Consider the following 11,173-nt stretch of genomic DNA (forward strand, 5'->3'; position numbering starts at 1 on the left):
GGCGGGTTGGAATAGGGCGGGGCTATAGTGGCTGCCATGGACACAGTCCCTAAGCCGTGCCTAGCAACCGTTGCTAGGGTCCAGCGCGGGGGGGGCGTGGTCTGTGGGGCGTCACGGTGCGTGCGTCTATGCTTGACGTCACGGCGCACGCATGGTGCCGGCATGGCGGAGGGGGGCTCTGCTGACGGGGAGCTGGAGCCGCTGCGGCTGCGGCGGCTGCGGGGCGAGGGCTTCTTCGAGGTGCCGGCGGCCGACCGGGTGAGGGGCCGGGGCTGTGTGGGCGAGCGGAGCGGGGTCCGTGCGCTCCCCGAGGTGTCTGGGAGGGGGAAGAGGGTCGCAGCGCCCGCGGGACCCCGGGGTGGGGGTAGGCCCAGGGCCTGCGGAGGAGGAGCGGCCGCCCTGGGCCGGCGGCCACGCAGGCTCCCCCGTGCCGGAGCGGGCTGGGCGCAGGGAGGGAGCTGGGCAGCGTGCGGTGCCTGCAGACCTGGCCGCCGGCTGGGAGCAGCTTGTGCGGGGGACAGGGAGGCTCTTTGGCGGGGGCGGTGACAGGGACACTGTGCTGGCTGGGGGCTGTAGGGGCCCGGGGAGCCGTGTCTGTCCCAGCTGCTGGCTGAGCCAATGTGCCCGCAGTGTTTTAGAAGCATTGGTTTGCTCCCTAAGTACCGGCGCAGCACGGCAGTCTGCCCGGTGAGAGGGAGGGGTGTAGCTTAAGGCATTAGTACGCCATCGAGGTCGCGCGTCCCTGGGAAGGTTGGTGAGACACCTCTGAGGGCTGCCCCGGAGCTAGCACTCGCCTGTGACGTGGCTCTTTGGTTCCAGCTGGGAAGATGCCGGAGTGTGAAGGAGTTCGAGAAGCTGAATCGGATTGGAGAGGGCACCTACGGCATAGTGTGTAAGCGTGGTACTGGCTGTTCTCTCCGAGCCTGGGGCAGAGCCAGTTCCTGGGCAGAAGGAAGGGCTGCGGCCCATCTGCCCGCATCCTGGCAGTGGGAGCATGTTGGGCTGGGGGGTGCCATGATGGAGACCGAGGCCGAGAGGAGACTTGTCAGTGCAGGGGTCCTACTGGCTCACAATAAAGCCAGCGTTTGTCATCTGGGCCTGACTGCATGCCCTGTGCTGCTCTTTTAGACCGGGCCCGGGACACCCTGACGGATGAGACGGTGGCATTGAAGAAGGTGCGAATGGACAATGAGAAAGATGGTAATGGAGGAGCAGGGGCGACTCCTATGGTGGGCAGGAGCATCCCTGTCCCCTGCTCGAGGCAGTTGTGCATCACAGCTGTTACTCTCCGCAGGAATGCCCATCAGCAGCCTGCGGGAGATCACCCTGCTCCTGCAGCTTCGGCACCCCAACATCGTGGAGCTGAAGGACGTGGTTGTAGGGAACCATCTGGAGAGGTGAGAGTCTCCTCTTCTCCTGCCCTCTCTGCCTTTCAGACCCTTCTCCGTCCCCTGAGCTGCCTCTTGTGGCACAGACCTGCGCTGTGAGCGCTGGGACACCAGAGGAGTGTCCCGCAGGAGGCTCCTGACTGTGTCTTGTCTATGACAGCATTTTCCTGGTGATGGGGTACTGTGAGCAGGACCTAGCCAGCCTTCTCGAGAACATGCAGACACCTTTTTCAGAGGCTCAGGTAAAATTTGGGCTAAGCTTTAGTTATGTCAACAATGTCAACCCTGAGAGGGTGCTGCCACTCCAGCCAGACCGTGCTGGCCACGAGCATGGACTCCGCAGACCCTGTGATCCCTGGACCTTGTGTTGGGCTTCAGCAGAGCTGGGGAGCACTGGGTGAGGCAGCATTCCTGGGCCGCGTGGGGAGCCTGGGCTTAGCTGGCTCTGGCAGAACACTCCAGGGACTTTCCAGGCTGGGTTTTGGGCTGGAACAAACTAGCAGAGAAACAGAATTATGAAAAAAATGTGTCCCCATACAGCCTGTGATCTACTCTGGGAGGACACAGGGACTGATGCACTGCAGAGCAGTGGCAGACCGCAGGGCACTCGAGTGGGTTTAACCTCTGGGGGCTTGCCTGGCTGCTGCTGCTCTCGCAGAGGTCAATGCTCCTGTTCTCTGTCTCCAGGTGAAGTGTATCATCCTGCAAGTCCTCAAGGGCCTGCAGTATCTTCATGAGAACTACGTCATCCACAGGTGGGAGCAGCAGGACGGACGTGGTGGGAAAGGGGACGCGGGGAGAAGGGGCTGACGGGAGGGAGCCTGCTGATCCTCTAACCATGGTGTGATTCTTCACCTCCCACGCCCATGTCCTGTGAGCAAGGAGCATAGTGTGGAGTAGCTCTGGGTGAATCAGTAGCTCCATGTGGGAGCACTGGTGGGGCAGGGAGGACACTGAATGATGGGATTCGCTTCTCCTTGTGATTCCCTCAGCTCTGGGGCTCTGCAGCTGCCTGCAAGCCCTGGGGGAGAGCCATTGCTTGAAGGACGATGCTGACCAGCCACTCTCTGTTCCTTGGCAGGGATCTGAAGGTATCCAACCTGCTCATGACTGACAAAGGCTGTGTGAAGATAGGTGAGCCCCTGGCAGGCGCCACCGATGTGCCGACAGCTCTTCCTCCACACTGTGACACGGTTGGAGCAAGGAGCTTGCCTCTCTCCTGATCTCAAGTCTCTATTGCAGCTGATTTTGGACTGGCACGCTCCTATGGGATGCCACCAAAGCCGATGACCCCCAAAGTCGTCACGCTCTGGTGAGCGGTCAGTGTGGGGCACTGTGCTGGCTCAGGGTGATGCGGGTGAGTCCTCGCAGCGTGGCGAGGGCTTCCTTAACACTGAGTCCACCACAGACTCCTTGAGACGCTGCTGTCCCCCGCACAGGTACCGAGCACCCGAGCTGCTGCTGGGGATGACAACCCAGACCACCAGCATCGACATGTGGTAAGGGGGGGACAGGAGGGGGCCGAGGCTGGCCGGGCGGGGGTCTAGGGGGCTGCAAACACAGGGGTGGATCAGTGGAGGCGGTTCTCCCATCCCTGCTGACTCTCACACCTCCTCTGCTCCGCAGGGCCATGGGCTGCATCCTCGCCGAGCTGCTGGCCCACAAGCCGCTGCTGCCAGGCACCTCTGAGATCCACCAGATCGACCTCATCGTGCAGCTCCTGGGGACGCCCAACGAAAATATCTGGCCGGTGAGAGCGGTCCCTTGTTTGCTGTCTGCTCTGTCTGCTCTCCCTGCGTCCGCCTCACACTCCACTCCATCCCCCTCAGGGTTTCTCCAAGCTGCCCCTGGTGAGTCAGTACACCCTGCGGAAGCAGCCCTACAACAACCTCAAGCACAAGTTCCCCTGGCTGTCGGAGGCCGGCCTGCGGCTGCTCAACTTCCTCTTCATGTACGATCCCAAGAAGCGGTAAGAGCCTTCTGCAGCTCTGCATGGGCAGGACCTGGGACAGGCAGGGGAGGAGGAAACCTGCCTGCAGACAGGGCTGCCTGCCTTACGCTGCCCCTGTGACAGAGCTGTCCCCAGAGCTGGGGACACGTCAGCACCTTTGGGGAGGTGCCTGCTACATCCCCTCACCCCCACAGGGCTACGGCAAAAGACTGCCTGGAGAGCTCCTACTTCAAGGAGAAGCCCCTGCGTAAGTAAATCCCCCACAGGGCAGGGCTGGGGTGTTCTGGGCCCTGCTGAGCCTCCCTTTCTGCCCCGCAGCCTGCGAGCCAGAGCTCATGCCCACCTTCCCCCACCACCGCAACAAGCGAGCGGCCACCACCAGCGCAGGGACAGAGAGCCAGGCAAAGCGCAGCAAGCCCTGAGCCCCCGGCCCTCTGGAGGCATGGCGCGCACCAGCTAGGGTGGCTTTCCTCGGCCAAACAGCACCATTGCGTGGGCTCCATCCCCTCCCAGGACAGCTCTGAAATTCACTTCCCCTCCCCACACTGGCACGGGGACAGCCTGGCTGCAGCAGGGGAGCGCTGTGACCCACTCCCCATACACATCTGCCCCGGAGCTGGGCAGGCTCCAGTGCGGGACTGGGCCAACTGGGGGCAGGAGAGAGGAGAGATGGGGCCCCCCAGGAGAGGCTGGGACACTGGTGGGGCCAGCCATGTCCTGGGGGGCCCTTGGACAGTGCTGGTTGTGTGGGGTAACCCTGACTTTGCCATCAATAAAAGCATCTGCCAGCAGCAGCGTTGGGGAGTGAATTGCCTCGTCCCTTGGCTCTAGCTGGGCTGGGAGAAGCTACGGCCCTGCTCTGCTTCCCTTGTGCCACACATCCAGCCCCAGGGCCCAGGACACCCCCATGCTCTGCCTCCCAAAACTGGCCTTTAGCAGAGCCCGGCCTCCCTTTCCTGGGAGGCATGTGGTATCAGGCTGTGTCCTTCCCCGGAGTGGACACACTCAGGCTGCTGCTCCCCCCACCGCCCCCCAGCAGGGCAGGAGCAGACCACCACACTGCCAGGCAGACGCACTTTACTGAGATGCACCGAGCCATTTACAGTGGGAGCGCTGGGCCTGGAGCAGGAGGAGCCCAGCAGGCTCCTACCATTCCAGGGGCAAAGCAGAGCACAGCACGAGCCCTGCTACCTCCCAGCGGGGCAAAGTCAGTGTCCTTCGGGCTGAGCGTGGCTGTGTCCTTGTCCCCTTCCAGCCCCAGGGGCACAGGCGCAGCCAGCAGCAGAACCTTAGGGGTGCTAGGACCAGGGGCCGGAGCTGTCGGCCAGCAGCATGTCCACCTCTGTCCGCTGCAGCCACAGCCGCTGCTGTCTCTCGCTGCGCAGCTCCTGCCCGTGGTGGCGGCTGCGGCAGGCCTGCCCGGCCGCGCAGGCACCGGCGTGGAGCTGCTGGCAGGTGGTGCAGCAGTAGGAGGGCAGCACGCCCCGGCGCAGGCAGGAGTGCAGCTGGTAGCAGGGCAGCTCGGGGGCTTCCTGGGGGGCGGCGGAGGGCAAATCCTGGGCTTCCCCTGGCACCTGGGGGCTTCCGCTCCCCATGGCTAGAGCAGAGAGCGGGCTGCTGGCCCTGCCGAGCTCCTGCTCCAGGAAGAGGCGAGAGGAGGAGGAAGTGTCTGGTTTGGGGTTGCCCATGGAGGGTACCGGCTCCTGCCCACACCCACTGTCTCCACAGCAGTCCCAGCCCCTCCTGGGCACATCCCGAGCGCCCCGCGGGCTGCCACGGTCCCTCCACAGTGCCAGGGTGGCTGCGTCCTCTCCCCCCGTGTCCTCAGGGCTGGCTGGCATCTCCTGGTAGAGATCTGCACCATCGCCACAGTCGCTGGCAGCCCCTTGTTGCTGCAGCATCTCCACGCAGGCCTCCACATCCCCGGCCAGCTGCCGTGCCTCCAGCAGCTCCTCAGGACGCAGTTGGCGCGGCCGCAGCCGGTGCACCACCTCCACCAGGATCTCGCACTCCAGCCGGCAGGCGAAGAAGCCGCAGGCGGCGGCGACCAGCTCGGGCCCTGGGGGTAGGCGGGTGATGGCCAGGCGGTGCGGGTCGCGCTGTTCATAGCCCAGCCGGCCAAAGCTCCGCACCAGGTCAGCTTCGGGGAGCGCCGGGCGCAGCGAGTGCACATACGCGCCAGAGAAGGTCTGCAAAGAGAGGCGGGGGGTCAGGGTTGGAGACCCCCAGTGGGTTCACCACCACCACCGCTGCCCCCGGTGCATTTCGGGCGGCAGGTGCTCACCTGGACGGTGCCGAACTCCCTGCGCCAGGGGAAGAGGTAGAGATTGACGGCCGCCAGCTCCAGCAAACGGAAGGCGCCGGCCAGGCCCCGCAGCGCCGGCCCCGGGTCGGGGCGGCCCCGCAGCCCGCGGGCCAGCAGGGCCGGGCCGTCCTCCTGCAGGGCCCCCAGCAGGGCCGGCTCCGGCCCCAGCCGCTGCCGCAGCCTCTCCCCGAAGGAGGGGTCGGAGCAGGCCCCGGCGCGGCCCCGGCGGAACTCCCGCTCCAAGCAGCGCCGGTACTCCTCCCGGTACTGCTGCCCGCACTCCTGCCGCAGGGCCGAGCCCGCGCACATCCTGGGGGTGCGGCGGGGTCAGACCCCCCCCGGCCCGGGCCCGGCTCCCCCCGCGTCCCTCCCGGCCCCACGCTCCGCACGGGCTCCGCTTCCGCTTCCCGCGCCACGCCCACCGCGCGCGCGACGTCACCGAGCGGGGCGGTGCCCACCCGAGGCCCCGCCCCTGCTGAGTCCGCGCCGGCAGCGCCCCCCAGCGGGCGGGAGGAGCAACGCCCCCGCCCCCGGCGCGAGGGGGACTCCCGGGACCGCTCCGGCCGCGGGGGCTCGGCGGGTCCCGGAGGGACCGGGGATGGGGGGAGCAGCACCTGCCTGTGGCCCGGGGTGGCGGGGACAGGGTCCCCCCGGTGCCGCCTCCTCACTGCAGGGACTCCACGTAGGACAGGGCGCTCTGCAGGGACGTCAGGCAGTACCCCTCCTCCCCGATCAGGTACCTGCAACGCACCGTGCCACCGCCACCCCACCGTCACGGCCGGGACACCGCCACGGCCACCACACCGTCATGGCCAGGACACCGCCACGGCCACCACACCACCACACCGTCACAGCTGGGACACCACCATGGCCACCACACTGTCACGGCCAGGACACCACGACAGCCACCACACCATCACAGCTGGCACACCGTCACAGCTGGGACACCACCATGGCCACCACACTGTCACGGCCAAGACACCACCACAGCCACCACACCATCACAGCTGGCACACCGCCACAGCTGGCACACCGCCACAGCCACCACACCATCACAGCTGGGACACCGCCATTGCCACCACAGCACCATGGCCACCACAGCACCACGGCCAGGACACTGCCACAGCCATGACATTGCCATGGCCACCACACTGTCACAGATAGGACACTGCCATGTCTAGGACACTGCCACAGCTGGGACACCATCATCACCACCACACCATCACAGCAAGGACACCGCCACAGCCACCATACCGCCATGGCCACCACCCTGCCACAGCCATCACACCGCCACAGTGACCACAGCCAGGACACTGCCATGGCCACCACACCACCACAGCCACCACACCATCACGGATACGACACCGCCACGGCCACCCCACCACCACAGCCAGGACACCGCCACAGCCCTGCGCCCACAGGAGCCATGGCTCCCACCCACCCCCCTCCCCACACCTCCATCCCCGGCAGCCCTGTCCCAGCAGGGGGGACGCTGCCCCCACCCCGCGTGTCCCAGCACACCCCCCCGGGGCTCCTACCCCTCGTGGATGAACTCCTCCATGGCGGCGCACTCGGAGAGCAGCTGGGGCAGCCCCGTCTGCAGCACCACGTAGGACAGGATGGGCAGCAGGTCATCCGCCCCGCTGCCACCAACGGGAACCGTCAGCCACACCGGCACCGGGAACCCCCAGCCCCACACCTGCACCCCGAGCGCAGGAGGGGCGAGCACCCCGCTCCCCATCACGGCCCCGGCTCTGCTCCGCCTGCCCGTGGGGGGCTGGCTGCCCCCCCTGTGTCCCCTGTACTCACATGGTGGCAGAGGCGGGGGTCCGGCCGTCCCGGGCGCCGCAGTACTCCTCGGCACACTCGCAGATGCCACGCAGGGCTCGCACTGCGGCACAGAGCGGGTGCTGAGGGTCACCCCGCCATCCCCCCGGACCCCCCCCGCCATCCCGGACCTCCCCCCGGCCACACACCGATGCACTCCAGCTTCCTGCGGGGACAGGTCTCCAGCGGGATGAGGCGCAGGTCCTCGATGGCGGAGCCGTACGCGGGGCAGCCGGGGGCCGGGGGGAAGAGGCGGGAGGACAGCCCCATGTCGGCGGGGCCAGCGTGCCGGTGCCGCTCCATGCTGCGGGCCAGGGTCGCCTCGCGGGACCGGTGCACGCTCCTGCGGGCAGAGAGGCGAGGGGCTGCCGGGGAGGGGGCCGGGGGGTGGCAGGGGGGCCCGGCCCCGGGGCAGCGGTACCTGTAGAGGGCCAGCAGCGGTGCCCACAGCGGGGGGAAGAAGGCCTCCTCCAGGCAGGCCAGGCACTGGTCCTTGCCGGCGGCGGTGTTCAGCCCCTCGAAGGCCAGCAGCGTCAGGGACAGCAGCCTGTCTGGGAAGGGACGAGTTACGCAGCACGTTCGGGGGCGTCCGAGAGATGCCCCCCCATCCTCCCAACCCTGCACCGAGTCCGCCCCGGCTAAACCAATAGGGCGCAGGGGGCCCCCTCCCCTAACAGAGAGCCACCCCCCCAAGCCCCCGCATCCCCCCGACCCCGGTGGCCATCCCTCACCGATGGCGTTGTGGATGTCCCGCACGACGCCCTTCAGCTGCTCCGGCAGCGTTGCCTCCTGCCCGGGGCCATCCCCGGGGGCCCAGCCCTCGGGCGACGCCAGGAACCGCTCCAGGTCCTCAAAGGAGCTCTCCCGGGGGGTCTGGGGGGCCACCACCACCTTTGGGGCGCCGGGGCTGCCATCGGCGAGGGGCGTGCTGGACAGGCTGTGCCGCAGCCCGGCCGGGCCGTGCTCGGGCACCGAGAACATGCAGTGAAGGCTGCGGGAAGCTCGGAGCCGGCGGCCCCCCGGCTCGGTGGGCAGCGAGCCCCCCGCGTCCAGTGAGAGGAAGGAGAGGCCGGTGGGGGAGGCGGGGGGGACGTCGGCGGTGCCCTGGCTGATGGCCGGGTAGAGGCGGGTGTACACCGCACACTGCAGCTGCCGCAGGAGCTGGGCGATGGGGTGCTCAGGGAAGCTGGAAGCAGGGCGAAGGGTGGGCAGGGGGCACCGGCAAGTGGCCGCGGCCCCCTGTCTCCGAGCAGGGCCCTTCCACACCCCAGCGCTACCTGAGGAGGCAGGAGAAGAGCCCCGACACCAGGGAGAGGTCTGATGGGCTCCGCTTCAGCCTGGCCTTCCACTGCCGTGGCCAGTCCTGGGGAGCATCCGCGTCTCGTCAGCGGGGATGGCACGGCACCCTGCCCCATGGCACGGAACCCTGCCCCCACGGTGCCTGGGGACAGCACAGCACCCTGCCCCAGCAGCCCCCAGGGGTGTCAAGGCCTCTCGCCCCGCGGCACCCAAGGACAGCACACATCCTGCGCCCACGGCACAGCCCTCTGTCCCCACGGCAGCAGCCTCCAGCGTGCACTCACATGGTCCTGCTCATACTCGAGGATGGCGGCGTAGAGAGCTCTCTGCTCCTGCTCCTCGGGGGTGAGGGCCACGCTGCTGGAGAACCTCCTGGGCATGCAACGATCCTGGGTGAGGGCACATGCCAGGGTGGCCCCCGTGCCCCCTGCCGTGACACCCCCGCTCACCTGTTGGCAGCCTCCTGCAGCCGCAGACGCCGCTCTTCCATTTTCCGCTGAAGCTGGGCCGCGGTAGAGTTAAGGCTCCAGAGCCCTCGGCATCGCCGTGGCACCCAGCCACCACCGCTCTCCCGTCGCTGCGGCACAGCCACGGCAGCTCGGGGACTGGGATCAGCCCTTCTCCCACCTCCGTCCCCCCGATCAGCCGGTAGCAGGACAGGACCGGGACCCCAGAACCCTGTGGGATCGGTGCAGCCCAGGGACAGGGGACAGGCACCTGCAGCAGCGTGTGGGGTTGGGAGCCGTGGGGCTCTGCCGGAGCCAGGCACGGCCTTGGGGCAGCCCTCAGAGCTCTCCCCCACTGGGAAGGATACAGTCTCCTCCCGGGCCTTGGCGATCACCAGGTTCTCCATCATCTGCCGCTGCAGGGACAGCGTCTGTAAAGCAGGCAGCGTGTTGGGGACGCCTGCCCAAAGCCCACGGCCACCAGTGTGCCAGGCACGGAGCAGGGGGTCCCCCAGGCACCGCAGGGACTTTCTCCCCTCCTGGTCCACTGGAAGCAGCCCTCCCACCCAGCCGGGCTCCCCACTTGCCAGGGAGGTCTTCTGCAGGGCCTGGCTGGGGTTCAGCCGCGCCACCCGCGCCTCGTAGGCAGCCTTCAGCTTCTGGTTCTGCAGAGACGCCTCCTCCAGCGGCGTCAGCTCCCTGCCGGGAACCAGCCCTCAGCGCCCACCATGGGGCACGGTGACGTGACCCGGGGCCCCTTCCCTGCTGGTGTCCCCCAGCCGGGACCCCGGCAGAGCGGGGCAGACGTCAGCCCCCTCCCCCGTGTCTGAGCCCACGTACTTCCGTGCACCCTGCGCCTCGGCGATCTGCAGCTTCTGGAAGATCTCCGGCGGCAGGAAGGGCGAGAGCTTCCCCCCCTCGTCCGAGAAGACCCGGCGGTGCCTGGGGAGGGGAGCAGGGCCCCCGCTCCGCTCCTGCGCGGCCAGTTTTGCCTGGGTTTTCCCTGGGGAGGGAAGGACAAGGTCAGCTGCCCCCCCCCCCCGCAAACCACCAGCTTGGCCCCCCGGCTTCTCGAAGCGGGACCCCACACACAACCCCTCGCTCACCCAGCGCCGCTGCGATGGACTTGACCCTCTCCAGGCACTGCTCCGCGAGCTTCAGCATCTTCGGGGTGTCGGGGGTGACCCCCTCGCTACCGTCTGCGGGGAGGGGTGCGAGGCTCACCCGCAGGGCACCCCCCCCTGTGCCCACCGGCATGGGGGGCCGGGGGGGCTGCCGAGGGCACGGCGGGGGTCCTGCCCTACCTGTCCCCACCGCCTCCTCCTGCAGGGCCTGGGCGATGAGGGTGATGCTCTTCAGGTACTCCACGTAGGCCTCCTGCCGGAGTGGGGGGGCTGAGACACAGACCCCCGGGCAGCCCCCAGCCCCACCAGCTGTCCCGGGGGGGCCGCAGCACCGCTGAGACCCCCGTCACCCTCCCGGGGATGCCAGGCTGGGTCGCGGGGTGGTGGGTGGGGAGCGGATCGGGCCCTTCCCCGGGGGTATCGGGGGCCCGTGAGGGGCGGGACCCCGCAGCCTGCCCAGGGTGGGGAGGACCCCATGACCTCGGCGGGATCCCGGCCCTCCCGGTGTCCCCATGGCCGGGGGGGCCCGAAGGGGAGACCGGTCCCGGTGATGAGCCCCGGGGGTCCCGTCCCGCCCCTCCCCGCGCTCACCCGCGGCCGCCCGGCGCTGTCCATCTCCAGGGCGCCGCTGGCCGCCCTCATGGCGGTCTGCAGGGCCCGGCCCGCCGCGGCCCCCCCGGGCCCCTCGCCGCCCGCCGCGGCCATGGCGGCCGCCGCCCGGAACGGCGCGATCGGGCCGCGGCGCCGGGGGAGCGTGACGGGACCGGACCGGCGGCGGGGTCCTCCCGGCCGACAGGGGGCGCTGCGCCGGGCGGGGCGGGCCGGGGCGGGCC

The 11,173-nt window shown here is 68.6% G+C and overlaps 3 protein-coding genes across 6 annotated transcripts; 1 reads left to right on the top strand and 2 right to left on the bottom strand.

The window, feature by feature from the left end:
* Window positions 1-113: 113 nt before the first annotated feature.
* Window positions 114-4,133, top strand: CDK10 (cyclin dependent kinase 10). Of its 2 annotated transcripts, XM_054200261.1 has the most exons (13): window positions 114-258; window positions 820-892; window positions 1,129-1,200; window positions 1,295-1,397; window positions 1,549-1,630; window positions 2,076-2,143; window positions 2,470-2,522; window positions 2,631-2,700; window positions 2,828-2,887; window positions 3,015-3,138; window positions 3,218-3,357; window positions 3,534-3,586; window positions 3,658-4,133. In XM_054200261.1, exons 1-13 carry the CDS (start codon window positions 163-165, stop codon window positions 3,759-3,761), a joined length of 1,098 nt encoding a protein of 365 aa, XP_054056236.1. In that variant the 5' UTR covers window positions 114-162; the 3' UTR covers window positions 3,762-4,133. The 2 variants fall into 2 exon arrangements, with proteins under 2 accessions (XP_054056236.1, XP_054056237.1); XM_054200262.1 differs by lacking the exon at window positions 820-892 and having other exon boundaries at window positions 141-258.
* A 217-nt stretch (window positions 4,134-4,350) lies between these two features.
* Window positions 4,351-6,023, bottom strand: SPATA2L (spermatogenesis associated 2 like). Its single transcript, XM_054200260.1, has 2 exons — window positions 5,624-6,023; window positions 4,351-5,528 (listed from the first exon to the last, which is right to left on the bottom strand). The coding sequence occupies exons 1-2, from the start codon at window positions 5,951-5,953 to the stop codon at window positions 4,638-4,640; spliced, it is 1,221 nt and encodes a 406-aa protein (XP_054056235.1). The 5' UTR covers window positions 5,954-6,023; the 3' UTR covers window positions 4,351-4,637.
* On the bottom strand, window positions 5,818-11,064 carry VPS9D1 (VPS9 domain containing 1). 3 transcript variants are annotated; one of them, XR_008466216.1, is made up of 16 exons: window positions 10,932-11,064; window positions 10,521-10,593; window positions 10,323-10,415; window positions 10,057-10,219; window positions 9,804-9,915; window positions 9,585-9,647; window positions 9,220-9,272; window positions 9,055-9,142; window positions 8,749-8,834; window positions 8,203-8,657; window positions 7,893-8,022; window positions 7,621-7,814; window positions 7,454-7,535; window positions 7,183-7,287; window positions 6,259-6,384; window positions 5,818-5,954 (listed from the first exon to the last, which is right to left on the bottom strand). XR_008466216.1 is itself a non-coding variant. In XM_054200257.1 (16 exons), exons 1-15 carry the CDS (start codon window positions 11,043-11,045, stop codon window positions 6,309-6,311), a joined length of 1,887 nt encoding a protein of 628 aa, XP_054056232.1. In that variant the 5' UTR covers window positions 11,046-11,064; the 3' UTR covers window positions 5,820-5,954; window positions 6,263-6,308. The 3 variants fall into 3 exon arrangements, 2 of the variants coding, with proteins under 2 accessions (XP_054056232.1, XP_054056233.1); XM_054200257.1 differs by having other exon boundaries at window positions 5,820-5,954; window positions 6,263-6,384; XM_054200258.1 differs by lacking the exons at window positions 5,818-5,954; window positions 7,183-7,287 and having other exon boundaries at window positions 6,184-6,384.
* Between the last annotated feature and the right edge of the window lie 109 nt (window positions 11,065-11,173).

This window comes from Rissa tridactyla, chromosome 4, assembly GCF_028500815.1.
Source record: "Rissa tridactyla isolate bRisTri1 chromosome 4, bRisTri1.patW.cur.20221130, whole genome shotgun sequence".
Lineage (NCBI taxonomy): Eukaryota > Metazoa > Chordata > Aves > Charadriiformes > Laridae > Rissa > Rissa tridactyla.

Bases quoted from the DNA above. Each gene is read 5' to 3' on its own strand.
- CDK10 (XM_054200261.1), top strand. From the start codon at position 163: ATGGCGGAGGGGGGCTCTGCTGACGGGGAGCTGGAGCCGCTGCGGCTG. The intron at 1,398-1,548 runs GTGAGAGTCTCC...TGTCTATGACAG, and splicing joins GTAGGGAACCATCTGGAGAG to CATTTTCCTGGTGATGGGGT. The intron at 3,139-3,217 runs GTGAGAGCGGTC...CATCCCCCTCAG, and splicing joins CCAACGAAAATATCTGGCCG to GGTTTCTCCAAGCTGCCCCT.
- VPS9D1 (XM_054200257.1), bottom strand. From the start codon at position 11,045: ATGGCCGCGGCGGGCGGCGAGGGGCCCGGGGGGGCCGCGGCGGGCCGG. The intron at 9,916-10,056 runs GTACGTGGGCTC...GGTTCCCGGCAG, and splicing joins GAGGCGCAGGGTGCACGGAA to GGAGCTGACGCCGCTGGAGG. The intron at 9,648-9,803 runs GCAAGTGGGGAG...CCTGCTTTACAG, and splicing joins CCCTGCAGAAGACCTCCCTG to ACGCTGTCCCTGCAGCGGCA.
- SPATA2L (XM_054200260.1), bottom strand. From the start codon at position 5,953: ATGTGCGCGGGCTCGGCCCTGCGGCAGGAGTGCGGGCAGCAGTACCGG. The intron at 5,529-5,623 runs GTGAGCACCTGC...CTCTCTTTGCAG, and splicing joins GGGAGTTCGGCACCGTCCAG to ACCTTCTCTGGCGCGTATGT.